General features: G+C 36.6%; 1 protein-coding gene across 2 annotated transcripts in view; it reads right to left on the bottom strand.

Annotated features, from left to right (window-relative positions):
* LOC115429385 (guanine nucleotide-binding protein subunit alpha-14-like) overlaps positions 1-16,373 on the bottom strand; it is a 29,938-nt gene extending 13,565 nt beyond the window's left edge. For both annotated transcript variants that reach the window (XM_030148760.1, XM_030148761.1), the window contains exon 1: positions 16,093-16,373. In XM_030148760.1, the coding sequence (XP_030004620.1) occupies positions 16,093-16,213 (121 nt within the window). In that variant the 5' untranslated portion in view covers positions 16,214-16,373. The remainder of the gene's footprint in view (positions 1-16,092) is intronic.
* Between the last annotated feature and the right edge of the window lie 179 nt (positions 16,374-16,552).

The raw sequence follows: 16,552 nt of genomic DNA, 5'->3' as shown, positions 1-16,552 counted from the left end.
GAGGGCCGGTATCCTGCATGTTTTGGATGTATCCCTCTTCCAACACACCTGATTCAAATGATAAGCCTATTATCAAGCTCTGCAGAAGCCTGATAACAACCGTCAGGTGTGCTGGAGGAGGGAAACAACTAAAACATGCAGGATACCGGCCCTCGAGGATCTGAGTTTGAGACCCCTGCTGTAAAGGGTGTAATATTTACATGTCAATATTTTGCAGCTTTGAACAGTTTTTTCTACATCTTCCTCATGAATCTTCCTCCATGAGTACACATAGGCATTGGCTTCTGTTGCACTATGTCCAGGATTCATTTCCCCTCAGGGACACAAACGTTTACTTTACTTGACAAATTTATCCTGGTCTGTACAAACACCTGCCAAAACTAACAGCGTTACCTACATATACTGTAATAAAATACAGATACTGAAAGTTACAGGATTTTTAGTATTATATGCTATGTTTTACATGCTTTAACGGGACATTTCAGTGTTAAGTTTAGTGATATCTACCGGTGAAGATGCATATTTATATTTGTTACCTCCTCCAAGTGTAACGACGGAGGTTATGTTTTCATCAGGGTTTGTCTGTCTGTCTGTCTGTCTGTTAGCAGGATAACTCAGAAAGTTATGGCCTTGGTAGAGGTCTGCACTCTCCGAGGGCTTTTTTTTTAGTTATATTTATATATTAATGTGAGTTACTTGTGAAAAGTGTGATCTTATTTAGACTTTTTTTTTAAATCTATTTTTCATTCATTAATTTTGGCAGAGGTTATGTTTCATCAGGATTTGTCTGTCTGTCTGTTAGCAAGTGAACTCAAAAAGTTATGGACGGATTTGGATGAAATTTTCAGGAAATATTGATACTGGCACAAGGAACAAATGATTAAAATTTGGTGCTGATTGGGGGGGGGGGGGGGGGTTATTTTTTGTTTGTTCGTCCGTCTGTTAGCAAGATAACTCAAAGAGTTATAGACCGATTGTGATGAAATTTTCAGGAAATGTTGAAACTGGCACAGGGAACAAATGATTCAATTTTAGTGGTGATGGGGGGGGGGGGGGGGGGGGGGCTGATCTGCCTTTGTGGAGGTCTGCACTCTCCAAGTACTTTTGTAGTTATATTTATATATTAATGTGAGTTACTTGTGAAAAATGTGATCTTATTTAGACTTTTTTTATTCTATTTTTCATTCATTAATTTTGTCTGAGGTTATGTTTTCATCAGGGTTTGTCTGTCTATTGTATTTTGGTGGTGATGGGGGGGGGCTAATCTGCCTTTGTGGAGGTCTGTGCGTTCCAAGTGCTTTTCTAGTTTTTACATACTTTAACATGAAATTTCAGTGTTAAATTTAATGACATCTACTGGTGAAGATGCATATTTATATTTATATATTAATGTGAGTTACTCGTGAAAAATGTGCTCTTATTTAAACTTTTTTTTTTAATCTATTTTTCATTCATTAATTTTTACCTCTGCCAAGGAACAGCAGAGGTTATGTTTTCATCTAGGTTTGTCTGTCTGTCTATCTGTCTGTCTGTTTATTTGTTTGTCTGTTTTTCTGTTTGTTAGCAAGATAAGTCAAGAAGTTATGGACGGATTTGGATGAAATTTTCAGGAAATGTTGATACTGGCACAAGGAACAAATGATTAAATTTTGCTGGTGATGGGGGGTGCTGATCTGCCTTGGTGGAGGTCTGCGTTCTCCGAGTACTTTTCTAGTTTAGACTTCATCATTCATTAATTTTTACTTATTCATTTACTTGTTTCAAGCTGAAGAAAAACTAGAATTTTATGTGTACAAGGAACTAACAGCAGAGCAAATACATTAATAAAGGTGATCAAGACAATATAGCAAATGTCATGTACATTAGTAATAACAGAATAAATGTAATATGTACTGCTCAAAAAGGAGTGGAAAGAAGAAAACTTCCACACATCTACACATTGCTGTCAGCCTTTCTGACTGAGCCCACTTAGGAAACAGGAAGTGAACACATTCACATCAGCAGTGAAATGGATGCTTTTTGTCCTGGGTAAAGCCACAGTTTGCTTTGTTTGCCCTGGGCTTAAGGGGGTATTAACTCTACAAACACAGCAGGTGACAGTAGTGCACCTTAATGCCGGATGCCACCTGCTATAAAAACTGAAAATAGAAGGTGAAGACAGCTGGAGCCAAGGTCCTAATAGTTTTGGATTCTTCATTATAGTTTAGTTTTATTTAGTTTTGACTTTTTTTTCTCTAATTCAGTTCGTTTTAATTCGTTTTTAGAGCAGGTTAGCTAGTTTTTATTCGTTTCTGTTTTTTTCTAAATGCTTAGTTTTAGTATTAGTTGTAGTTTTTTTAAAATCTTTTCTCTTCTTCTCTGTCGTCGTATTCAAATAAATCCCAGACAGGACTCTGCTGCTTTCTCCCAACTTTAGTCTCTATGTTTCCAGGTAGAGTGGGGACCAGAAGACGACTGGAAACCACAAGTGATGGACTGTGAAGGTCCGTATGGTGCCACCAGCTAAAATTATTTGAGCGAAATAAATCAATTTCATATCAATCTGATATTGACAAAGATGAAAATGAAGGGAATTTCATCCATAATTTTTATACGTTTTAGTTAGTTTTATAAGCACACAATACAGTTTCAGTTAGTTACCATTTTTACCTCTGCCAGGAGGTATTGTGATCACTTTGCTTTGTGTGTTTGTCTGTTGGCAACTTTACAGGAAAACAATTCCAACCACCTTTCCCAAATCGTCCCCACAGATAGGCCTAGGCCCTGGGACCCACCCATTAAATTTTGGGCTAAGTAGGCCAAAGTTCAAGGTCACAGAAAGGTCACAAAATCTACAATTTTCCTATCTGTCATCATTGAGCAATTTTCCAAAATTCATACAAAATTCAAAACGACTCAGATTAGCCTCCAATTGGATCCACCTGTAGCTTAGAACAATATCTTGTATCTGGCACAAAATTGTCCACATCCACTGTGGAATGTGGACTCTGTGGACATTTACATTTAACACTGAAAATCCCATTTACCACACATTTAAAATTAAAACTCAACAAATATTGATTGGAATTGAATATAATTTGACATACACATGACTGGTACCAAGCTTCAGCTTTTCTGCTGTGTGGAACAACCTGGAAACTGTTGAATTTAAGGAGAAATAGTCGATCCACACATGCACACCGTTCGGGTGCTTGGCGGAGGTTTGCGTTCTCTGAACACTTGTTTCTATTAATTGTAGTTTTTATTTATCTCAGTTAACGAAAATGTTTTCTCAGTTCTAGTTTTCATCATTTTGTTAGTTTTCATTAACTATAATAACCTTGCTTGGAGCTATTTCCAAAACATGGCCGACTCCATGAACAGTGACGTACTACAGATAAAAATGACTGGTTTTAAGGCGCAGGTGTCAAACATACGTAGCCTGGTCGACCTCTTCATTTTTCTGGGTAAATTTCATATTCATGAAGCTAAGATATCCGAAGCATCCCCATCATTCCGATTATTTTTAATAGAATTGAAAATCTATTTTGAATCTCTAAAACATATTAAATTTATTAGTGCTTCAGTTTTACTCCAATTAACTTGAGTAAATTAGTCTGCCACTTCATATTATAATATTATTTTTCTTTTCTTTTCTAACTGTATCTTTACTTATTGTTGGATCTTCATTTTTATTCTCTTTTATTTATTATTTATTTATATTTTGTCTATTTATGTTTAATGTTATTTATTCGTGTAGTTTTATGTTCTCTTATATTTAGTTTATTGTTATTATGGCTTGGAATGTCTGATGTTTTGTACATTCTTGTTATATTCTATTTTTATATGTTCTATCGATGAATAATAAATAAATTCTTGGGGGGAAAATTTTTTTTAAATGCATAGCTTGGCCAGCCATCCGTCTTTGTCAATGAGAAATCCATCTGGGATCGCAGGGCTTGAATCCAAATATGAAGGCAGGACTAACAGGCGCTGAGTAAACCAATCACAGATGAGACGGATGTGAAGTAATTAGTGACAAGCAGTTCACTGTAAGACCCGATAAGTTAAATTTACTTTAAAAATTTGAGGAAACTGGTTGCCATAAAAAATGTAAGTAATGAGTAATGAAAACTTGAGTGTATTAAACTGAAATGCTTGATTTGAATGGAATTGCTATATTAAGTACAACACACTAAATGCCAAGTTAATTTAACTTAAAATTTGTTGTAATGTCAATTGCTTTGTATAGAGGGTATGCACATATGTCACCCCCCCCACACACAGGCCACGCCCCTCTAAGTCAGACTGAGTGTCTTAAACCGACCTGCTCAACATGACGGAGTATAGCAGTAAACACAGCCAGAGAAAAGGGAAAATGTGAAATATGAAATTAAATGAAGGACAGTTGGACTGGACATGGATCTGTACGAGCGACCAAAGAACAAGTGGTCCATGAACACTGACATGTGGACACAAACGGAGGATCCAGACCTGATCCAGGGGGGAGGGGATCAGCGCTATTTGGACCTGAAACAAATATACATGGTTTCATCAGGACTGACAACCAGGGTCCAAAACTAGGGCCCAGAACCAGCTGATCCAAAGGCTCCAAAACTAGGGCCCAGAACCAGCTGATCCAAAGGCTCCAAAACTAGGGCCCAGAACCAGCTGATCCAAAGGCTCCAAAGCTAGGGCCCAGAACCAGCTGATCCAAAAGGTCCAAAACTAGGGCCCAGAACCAGCTGATCCAAAAGGTCCAAAACTAGGGCCCAGAACCAGCTGATCCAAAGGCTCCAAAACTAGGGCCCAGAACCAGCTGATCCAAAGGCTCCAAAACTAGGGCCCAGAACCAGCTGATCCAAAAGGTCCAAAACTAGGGCCCAGAACCAGCTGATCCAAAGGCTCCAAAACTAGGGCCCAGAACCAGCTGATCCAAAGGCTCCAAAACTAGGGCCCAGAACCAGCTGATCCAAAGGCTCCAAAGCTAGGGCCCAGAACCAGCTGATCCAAAAGGTCCAAAACTAGGGCCCAGAACCAGCTGATCCAAAGGTCATTTCCAGTAGAGCGTGGACTGACCCCAGTGAATCTATGCATGATCTACTGGGACTGAGCAGATTTACTGAGTCTAGTTCAGATCCAGTCCTTTATCCAACACAGATACTACTGCTGTGGACCAGCAGGGACCACTGGATTCTGGGAAATTAGCAGATTTACACCACCTGGTTTAAATTAACACATTATTCTGGTAATATTATGGCTTTATTGTCGGAATATGACGACTTTAATCTCACAAACTAATGACATTTTTGTAAATTATGAGTTTTTTTAATAACTACAACTTTATTCTCATAACATTGTGATTCTTTTTGTATACGACTTTATTGTCATAAAATTACAGGTTTTATATCGATATTTTATGACACCATACTCGTTTATATACATACATACATACTTATATATATATTAGGGATGCACCGATACCACTTTTTTCCAGACTTACATTTGAGTACTTGCCGATACCGAGTACCGATACGAGTACTTAATAATCCCATTCCAGTTGTTAGTTCCTTTTGTAAATGTGCTTTATTGTCGTTGTCATTAGTCTGACTGGAACAAAGTGCTGTTACTGACATTTAATGTGTTGGAATGAGCGTTTCTCAATTAATCCACCAGGGGGCGCCGCTCTGAATTAACCATACTGGACAAATACCATGAAGAAGAGGAAAGTTTAATGAGAAGAAGAAGAAGAAAGTCAGTAATAACAAACATGGAGACGACAGAGGGAACACTAATGTGATACTAATATTGCAGCGTTTTCACTGGTAAGGTTTAAAAGTTTAGTTTCAGCAGGAAGAGAAAAGAGAAATGAGCAAATAAGTTTGGTTTTCACTTCCACTGGCGGGGGTCTGCACCGCTCCGCACACCCGCTGGTATTCTCTGTCTGGGTACTCATCCTCCATCACCTGGTAAACAGATGGAATGTACGCAGAGGACGGACAGAGCGCTGCGTCTGTATCTGTCTGTGTCTGGAACGGTACTGTCAGTCAGCGTTACTTTTATCACCGCCATTTATTTGGTTAAATCTCCACACTCTTCACACTCCACACACATTATTCCTCCTCCTCGTACCTGCTGCACTGAACTGGGAATGTCACACAGCTGTAAGTGGTATCAGTGCATTTGTATCGGATGTCCTTTACGAGTACAAGTATGAGTACACACACTGAGTATCGGAGCCAATGCCGATACTCATATCGGTATCAGTGCGTCCCTAATATATATATATATATATATATATATATATATATATATATATATATATATATATATATATATATGTCACAGTAGAGATTTAAATCCAGTAGGATTCCTAATCCTACTAGGACAGATAGGAATTTTAGTTTGTCCTAGGACAAACTGAAATCCTACAAGAAATTAGGATCTGAAGATTGGAATTCCAATCTGTCCTAGGAGAATTTACAATCCTACTAGGACAGATTGTAATTCTATTTGGAAGTGGGATCTGAAGATTGGAATTTCAGTCTGTCCTACAATTTCGCCATCACTATTCCAGCTGAATTATTTTCATATCTTAGATGCAGTATATGGCCCTTAGGTCAATACACATTGTAACCAGGATGCCAGCCGTCCTATCTGGTCCAACCTTATTCAATGGCCATTTGTAACTGTCATTGGTATGTAAATGAGACACATTTGTACCTGTAAACAACCCGTTGCCATGGCAACATACAATTTTATTATTATCTAATTGTTGCCAAGCCATTCAGAAAATGTACGATGTTAAAGTTGGCACTGGCATTTTGCTGCCCCCTGGTCTAGATGGTAGGGTTAAAAGTAAAAGAAACAACAATATTCTTACAAACCATGATTTTATTCAGAATTTACACAGACTTTGAATCTGATATTCTATAGCTAAGCTTCAAAGACTTTTTCTGAGACTTAAATGTGCTGCATACTACTCACTAGTTAAGTGACAATAGGGACATATACTGTATCTAAGATATGAAAATAATTCAGCTGGAATAGTGATGGTGAAATTGTATGCTTACCTATGCTGAAATTGACTGGAATTTTGGCTGTGAAATGATTCAGTCTATTTTCCATACATTTTTATATAATCTGACATTCTCCTAATAGAATTCGAGATTGTCCTGACAGAATTCTTATATTTTTTGCCGTAGGACAGACTGAAATTCCAATCTTCAGATCCAACTTCCAAATAGAATTACAATCTGTCCTAGTAGGATTGCAAATTCTCCTAGGACAGATTGGAATTCCAATCTTCAGATCCTAATGTCTTGTAGGATTTCAGTTTGTCCTAGGACAAACTAAAATTTCAATCTGTCCTAGTAGGATTTGGAATCCTACTGGATTTCAATCTCTACTGTGACATATATATATATATATATATATATATATATATATATATATATATACACACATATATATATATATATATATATATATATATATATATATATATATATATATATATATATATATATATTTATATGTGTGTGTGTATGTATTTATATATATGTATTTATATTTATATATATATATATATATATACATATATATATATGTATTTATATTTATATATATATATATATATATATATATATATATATATATTGTCATGGTGGCAGCCCATGCCCTGTGAGTGGGTTGAACCTGTGTCCTTTGTTCTCAGGCTCTGGGCCTGGTTCTGGGTTGGAGTGACAGGGGGAGCATGGGTTTGGGCCTGCTAGCTTAGCTGGTCTAGTTTTGTTTGTTTCTATTAATCATATTTTCATTCATATTTATTATTTTTGCATCCTTAGAAATAGCTACATAATGGGCCCACAGATCAAAACACATTTTGCATAGCTTAAGTCTGGTTCTTTTGTTCCTTTTGTTACCTAACTGTTTGATGCTCACTCCATGCTCTCTCTATCCCATCACCAGATCCCAGGCCTGACAGACAAACAGGAAGAGGGAGGTTCCCAAACCTTTTATAGTAGAGGGCATCAGGAACTTACCAAGGGTGGCAGCCATCAGAGGGGAGTTTTGTGAGTTGGCCAGTAGTTAAGCTTAAAAATGCTCTAAACCAGGTTTAAACTGTTAGAGACTTTTTGGGGAAGTATTAAATATAAGTAGTGAAATGAGGTATAGGTCAAGATATCAGTAATATTCTGGTAAATGTTAATTGAAAGGTAAACTGAACATTGGGGATTGGTTTGTTCATGTGGGAGGGGCAACGGGTATAAAAAGCCTGGAGTAGAAGCTCCTCGAGGAGAAGTGTGACTCTGCTTGAGTGAAGCAGGTCACGGAAGCTGGCTGCCCTTAGCCATGGGCTGAGCTTTATTTTCTGTGGTTTAAGACTGATTTTCCTTATGTTTTGTTACGCTGTTTTTCATCAATTAGTTGAGTTTTTTTCTGTTTTTAGTTTTTTTTGGGTTTTTTTCACTAACATAGCTCAATCGGCGATGTCACCTGGGCAAACACTGTAAATAAATCATACTGCGGTGAAGATTATTCCAGCCTCCTGGTGTGTTTCCTCCTCCACATGGTCAACCATCATATATATATATATATATATATATATATATATATATATATATATATTTATTTATTCTTACTTTACTAATCATGTAGGAGCACAAGGTTCAGAATCACAAAATGAAGACAAAAACCATGAAAGATCTGATCATGAAACCAAGAGCTTTAGTCAGAAGGAACGTTAGCCAAAACAATAGGTCATTTCAGGTCTGACTGGACCCACAAATACAGCAGAAATGAATGTTAGCTGACATCAAACAGGATCCACAGATCTAGGTTTAGTTTCCTGGATTTGTGGATCCATCTCCTTCTCTTTTCTTTGTCTTTCGGTGTCTGTAAAACGATAGCTCCCACTGCTTTAAGAACCTGTTCATACAATCAGTCTCACAACAGCTCTGCCCCATTTTTTATTAAATACTGTCCTTCAGTTTAGACAGGATTGAAGCCAACACTGTCACTCATCTCCCTCTTTCTGCCACTCAGTGGGCGGAACTGCGGTGACTTCTGCTAGCGCTGACATCACGTGCAGACCCTGTATTTGGCAAGGCATAAAAACCACTGGAGTCTGTACACATTAAAAAGCTGCATGTATACCTGTGAGAAAAGGGCCAGTATGTTGTGTTTATGTCTTGTTTCCACCCTGTTAGGAGACAGTGGAGGTGTGTCCTGTGGGCTTTGATTCATGTTCTCTAAGTCCATGATTCCCTCGACAACTCCTGTGTCCTTCAGCGACACAGCGGACTGCCTCCAGAACACAGGTTGTAAATTAGCCTCCATAAGCGTGTCAGCCAAGCGTCCAAAAATGCCTAAAAATGTTAACCATTAGACTGACCTTTACAGGAGGATATTGTTCTCCAAACAGGCTAACTCAAGTTGAAGTTTAAAGTAGTGCTGACCTTTACGCTGAGTCCTTCATGTCTGCTGTATTGTTTCCAACATTTAACCAACAGTCAGTCTTTTATTAGTGGCCTGTTATGATAGCACTAAGAGAAAAAAACAAAAAAACACAACAGGTTTGAACCGGAGCTATTATGAGCTGTCGTATATTTCATGGGACTGGCGGTTACTCATCATAATTGTGTAAATGTCACAATGGAACTCAATCTGTGCTGCACCTACAGCTCATGTCTCAGCTGTTTAGTCACAATTAACTAGAACTACAAACTCAAACCTATGAAAACAGACAGCAGTTCTATGGGGTAATGACATTATTCTATTGGTCTATTTCTGTTACAGTCTATTATTTCTGATACAGAACATAGTACTAAATTGGATAAGCTTGTGATGAATGGGAAATTTTTGGTTTTTCATAGCAATGTTTATTCTAATTAATAAGAAGTGATTGTACATCATTTTTAACTCATTATAATGTGTGTTTTGTACATTTCTTCTAAACTGTTTTTGTTTGTTAATCTTATACAGGTAGGCCAAATAGATGACTGTGATGGACAGTTTTTGTCAATATTTTTAACATTAAAACAACATAACATAAAAACTAACTAGGGATGCACCGATACCACTTTTTTCCAGACCGAGTACAAGTACGAGTACTTACATTTGAGTACTTGCCGATACCGAGTACCAATACAAGTACTTAATAATCCCATTCCAGTTGTTAGTTCCTTTTGTAAATGTGCTTTATTGTCGTTGTCATTAGTCTGACTGGAACAAAGTGCTGCTACTGACATTTAATGTGTTGGAATGAGCGTTTGTCAATTACTCCACCAGGGGGCGCCGCTCTGAATTAACCATACTGGACAAATACCACGAAGAAGAGGAAAGTTTAATGAGAAAAAGAAGAAGAAAGTCAGTAATAACAAACATGGAGACGACAGAGGGAACACTAATGTGATACTAATGTTGCAGAATTTTCGCCGGTAAGGTTTAAAAGTTTAGCTTCAGCAGGAAGAGAAAAGAGAAAAGAGATAGAAGTTTGGTTTTCACTTCCGCTGGCGGCGGTCTGCACCGCTCTGTACTCCCGCTGATATTGTCATTCTGTTTACGCATCCGCCAGCACCTGGTAAACAGATGGAATGTACGCAGAGGACGGACAGAACGCTGCGTCTGTATCTGTCTGTGTCTGGAACGTTACTGTCAGTCAGCGTTACTTTTATCACTGTCATTTATTTGGTTAAATCTCCACACTCTTCACACTCACACACACATTATTCCACCGCCGCATACCTGCTGCACTGAACTGGGAATGTCACACGGCCGTAAGTGGTATCGGTGCATTTGTATCGGATGTCTTTTACGAGTACAAGTACACACCCTGAGTATCAGAGCCGATGCTGATACTCGTATCGGTGCATCCCTAAAACTAACCAAACAGATAATCTTTTTTTTTGCCACTTACAAAGAACCAAATATGGTAACTTCATTAAGCTTGATTTTCTACGAACAATAAAAAGTTTCAAAAATTTTCATTAAAGTAACATCTTGGTATGTCCTCCAACAACACACTATGGTTGAAATGTTCAAATTTCAGTGTATTTGGGAGCGCCGTGTAAAGCAGGTGTGTCAAACTCCTTTTAGTTCAGGGGCCACATCCTCCTAGTATGATCCTAAGTAAAATAATAACATAATAATATATAAATGATGTCAATTCCAAACTTTTCTCTTGGTTTTAGTGTAAAAAAAGAAAAATTACATGACGAAAACTACAAACAATCCTTACAAAAATTGTGAATAACATGAACAACCATGAAAAAACTGAAATGTTCTAAGAAAAATAAGTGCAATTTTAACAATATTCTGCCTCAGTTTATCATTTACACATGGACATTACAACTTACAGATCACAGTGGATCAACAAACACACATTAAAATTACACTTCTCTCAATACATTTCAGGTTATTTGCATTTTTTGTGAAAAGACAGTTTGTATATGTAAAAATTTTCATGTAATTTTCCTTTTTTTACACTAAAAAAAGAGAAGCAGTTGGAGTTGCTGTTATCTGTAGGTTATTGTGATAGTATGTAACTGGTCTGACCCACTTCAGATTGATTTGGACTGAACATGGACCCTGAACTAAAATAACTGTTTATGTCTTTTGGTGTAATTTTAGCATTTTACAAATTCAGCCCATGGGCCGCATTTGGACTGCAGGCCCTATGTTTGACATCTGTGTTATAAAGGGTTAACCATTAATAGAGCACTCAGAAATACTCTGAAATTCAACATTTTAACCTTAGTGTGTAGACCTTGTCATGTGAAAAAAAATTCACAGTCATCTATGGAACAATTAAATGTCCTATTTGGCTGACCTATAAAAGATTAACATGCAAAACAGTTTAGAAGAAATGTACAAAACACACATTACAATGAGTGAAAAATAGTGTATGATGACTTTTCTTGGTGATTAGAATAAGCATCGCTGCGAAAAACATAAAATTTCCCATTCATCACAAGTTTATCCAATTTAATCCTTTATAGGGCACTCAGAAATACTCTGAAATTCAACATTTCAACCTTAGTGTGTTATTGGAGGACAGAAGATGTTATTACTTTTGTGAAATTTTTTATTTATATTATGTAGAAAGTCAAGGTTAATGAAGTTACCATATTTGGTTCCTTACCTGTAAGTGGAAAAAAAAATCCAAGAAGTATATATAAAAAATACCAGAAAAACACATGTGAGGTGAAAGGAACATGTATTTTTAGAACATTAGACCAACATGCGTGCTGGTCCAGACCCCTGTCCACATCCACATGATCCCTTTGAACATCATTCCTTACATTAGTACCATTACTGCATGGTACCAAACAAAGCAGGTCCACTCACTGTTCATGCACAGGTGGACCTGACAGACCCTGGAGACCACATTGGACCTGAGATTGATCTCTCACTTGTAACTGTTGCTGTCACTGTCTTCTAATGTATATAGAAATGACCAAAAATAGTCACTTGGCCGATAAAGGGTTAAGACTGTCAAGCTGTTCGCTGTTCAAACATGTTAGGAATGTGAAGGGTAATCTGTAACTAGTTCAGATGGCGTTTAGACATTAACGCAGCGGAGCAGCTCAGGTTACGAATCATATCTTAACATCCTACGATTTTTCACTGTTTCTCTAAATAATGTCATTATTTCACTACAGACACCAATGCCAAACTTATTATTGACTCTGTCTCCACTGTACAGTTTGACCACCAGAGAGCACCTCAGAGCATTTAAGTCACAAAAAACATGCTATCAAAAATATTTGATATAATAAATAAAAATATGAATCAAATATGCATTATATTATCAAATTTACTGAGCTAGTGTACTATAGATGGGGGAAATTAATCTTTTTTTTTTTCATTTACCTGTTATATACTAGATTATCACTTGCACTGAGTCCTTGTGGAATTTAAAGTATTTTTTACTGTGTTTGACTATTGTGCTTTTACTACTGTTGTTTTTAAGTCTGTGATACTGCAGGAACCTGTGAATTTCCCTATGGGATGAATGAAGTATTGTGTACGATGACTTTTCTTATTGATTAGAATAAGCATCGCTGTGAAAAACAAAACATTTCCCATTCATCACAAGTTTATCCAATTTAATCCTTTACAGGGCACTCAGAAATACTCTGAAATTCAACATTTCAACCTTAGTGTGTTATTGGAGGATATAAGATGTTCTTACTTTTGTGAAATTTTTAATTTGCATTATGTAGAAAGTCAAGGTTAATTAAGTTACCATATTTGGTTCCTTATAAGTGGGGAAAAGAAAATCCAAGAATTTATTTATTTATTTAGTTATTCTTTCAGTATACTTCTGGTTTGTTTGCTCTGTGTTTAATTTTCAAAATGAGGACAAATTGTAATAATGGATGTTTTTGTGACTATTTTCAAATATGAAGATTAACAAAATAAAACATTTTTTCTAATGATACATGACTTTGTCCAACTTTGGCGCAGGTACATGGTTGAAACTGGACAGGTCACAAGACTTCAGACTTCACTGAGTTCAGTCTATTTCAGGATTTATTATGATATTTACAAAAACACAGTTTAACGAGAGTTTTTTTTTTCATGATTTTCACATCATGTTCAAAATTAGCAGACTGACTGGAGTGATCTATCTATCTATCTATCTATCTATCTATCTGTCTATCTGTCTATCTGTCTATCTATCTATCTATCTATCTATCTATCTATCTATCTATCTATCTATCTATCTATCTATCTATCTATCTATCTATCTATCTATCTATCTATCTATCCACAAATGTGTCAAAACAAATGATAATAGTTTTGACTCACTTTATTTATTGCATTTATAGTCTGTTCATCTGTGCATAGAGCAACTGAAAGGGTTCTATCTGGACTCTCCTCTTTTACTTTATTTTAACTGATTATTATTTATGTTTTATTGATTATGTTTTAATTGTAATTGTGTGTTTTTAAGCTGTCTTTTTTCCATTTTTGTAAATCACTGTGAATTGCCCTGTGTATGAATTGTGCTACACTAATAAACTTCCCTTGCCTTATGGTGATCCTGTCTGTCTGTCTGTCTGTGTGTAAGACTGCCCATACCTGTACTTTAAACCATATTTTATACAAAGGAGGTCTGACCTGGTCCTTATCTGGATCCACATTCAACTTTTTTTTTTTTTTTTTTAAGAATTCTTCACCTCTGAGCGATAGGGCACTTTTTTTTTTTTTTTTTTTACATCTTTGTGTTTTTTATCTTAAATGAAGGCAGCTATTGTGAAAAATTACACACACGTTGCATAACAATATCTATAAATATGATGCTGATCTGGAACCAGGGTTATAACAGTTTGAGATTTTTCATTATAGTTTAATTTTGACTTTTTTTTCTCTAATTCAGTTAGTTTTAATTAGTTTTTTGAGCAGGTTTGCTAGTTTTTATTAGTTTTTTTTTTTTTTTTTCAAATGCTCAGTTTTAGTTTACTTTTAGTGTTAGTTTTAGTTTTTTCATATCTTTTATCTTTTTTGCTGTCGTATTCAAATAAATCCCAGACAGGACTCTGCTGCTTTCTCCCAACTTTAGTCTCCATGTTTCCAGGTAGAGTGGGGACCAGAAGACGACTGGAAACCACAAGTGACAGACTGTCAAGTGTCGTATGGTGCCACCAACTAAAATTGCTGGAGCAAAATAAATCGATTTCGTATCAATCCGACATTGACAAAGACGAAAATGAAGGGAATTTTATCGATAATTTTTATCCGTTTTAGTTAGTTTTGTAAACACACGATACGGTTTCAGTTAATTGTTTTTTTTTCTTTTAATTATAGTTTTTATTTATTTCAGTTAACGAAAATGTTTTTTTCAATTCTAGTTTTCGTCAATTCGTTAGTTTTCGTTAATAACTTTGGTTCAGAGAATGAATGAATGAATAATTATAGCCCTGAAAATGAAAAACTGAAATCAATTAAATCAAATGGAAAATGAATCAATGAGAGACTAATAATGTGAATTGTATTTTTATTATTTTACAGTGAGTTCCAAGCGGGTCCACTGTTTCTTCAGACTCCAAAAAGACTTACTTTTCTTTCTTTTTTATTTCTATCCATCATTTGTTTTCATCGATGTTACCTGCTACATTTGACCAAAGTTATTATCGCTTAACTAAATCTTCCATGTTTTTTTTGCAGCCACCATAGGGGAGGGGTCAAGGAGGATTCATTTAGTTACAACTTCACCATCAGATGTATCTAGATAGAACATACTGAAATGAACAACAAAGACAAACAAAACTGTAACCTCTACAGAAACTGCAAGAACTCCAATGAAATAAGCAATGAAGTACTGTTTGAAAGTAGTGCATAAAAGACAAAATTGCTAATTACAACAAAATTACATGTATTTTCCGAACCTATAAAGACCCAGGGCTACTTCTGTGGCACTTCTCAGATGAATTTTTCTTTTGATTTAACCTTTCTTAAGGGATTTACCTCCACTGATTATGACATTATCCTCTGTCTGTTTGTGTTTTTTTAGGTGAAAACCAGGTATTTCCCTATATTTAATTCATTGATTTTGTAAATGTTCATAAAAGCTTAGGTTAAAGTTGAGGGTTATTAAATTGGAAACAGAGAAAACTAAGAAAAAGTGACTTTTTCAGCAAAGATACCAATAACTTTTTTAAATCTGACGTATTTGATGGCCTCAGTTTGGAACACAGTAACTTCAGATGTGCTGTTTTTTTTTCTTACTTTATACATATATATAAGATCTGTTCATAGTGACCCTATCTGCTCCACAAGAAACTTTTAAACAACTGATGACAAGAAACATGACTGTAATCCTGCCAGTTTTAAGGACAAATGACCTGATTTATAACACATTTCTTTAGTGTGTTCACAGCGTAGAGGGATTACCCACATCTAAGTGTATGTTCATTTCTGATTGTCTAATTTCAAAGGATCTTTTACCTTTCCAACTGTGCTCAGAGTCATTTTAGAGTCATTTTCAGAGCTATTTTTGCGTCTTAGATTGTAGTTCTGCGTTGGTTAATGATTCTCACAGCCTTTAGTCACACAGTCAGTGCAGCATTAGGGAGTTAATGACTAAACTGTACTGACACTCACCTAAAAGCAGCAGCTTCAGCTCCCGGTGAGAGTCTCTTTTATCCCGTCGGAGCTGCCTTTCTATCTCTCTGTGTATCCTCAGCCTCTCGCTCTCTTCTGGAGACAGGCAGCACTCACCCATCGTCGGTCCTGCGCTGATTTATTGACTTAAAACAAGCAAACAAATGAATGAAAGGTGATTCCTCTGTCAGACCTTTTCAGGAAACTTCTGTCCCGGAACAGGTGGGTTGGGAAGTTTTTCTGCAGTCATTCTTCTTGTTCTTCCTCGTGCAGGATCCAGTTCAGGTGCATTTCACATTCCTGCTGTGCATGGGGAGGAGGCGGGTCGCATGGGCCGGCTCTGAAAGGGAGGCCGAGTGTGTGTGGAGCCACTTCGCAGCTCAGGTTGGATCTGCTTACAGCTCCATACTCCCATCGGACTGCTGAATTTGACACTTTCCCCCTCTCTCTCCCCCATTCC

This window comes from Sphaeramia orbicularis, chromosome 12 (assembly GCF_902148855.1).
Source record: "Sphaeramia orbicularis chromosome 12, fSphaOr1.1, whole genome shotgun sequence".
Lineage (NCBI taxonomy): Eukaryota > Metazoa > Chordata > Actinopteri > Kurtiformes > Apogonidae > Sphaeramia > Sphaeramia orbicularis.
Note: the sequence above shows the minus strand (reverse complement) of the source record. Positions and strands in the feature narration are given on the sequence as shown.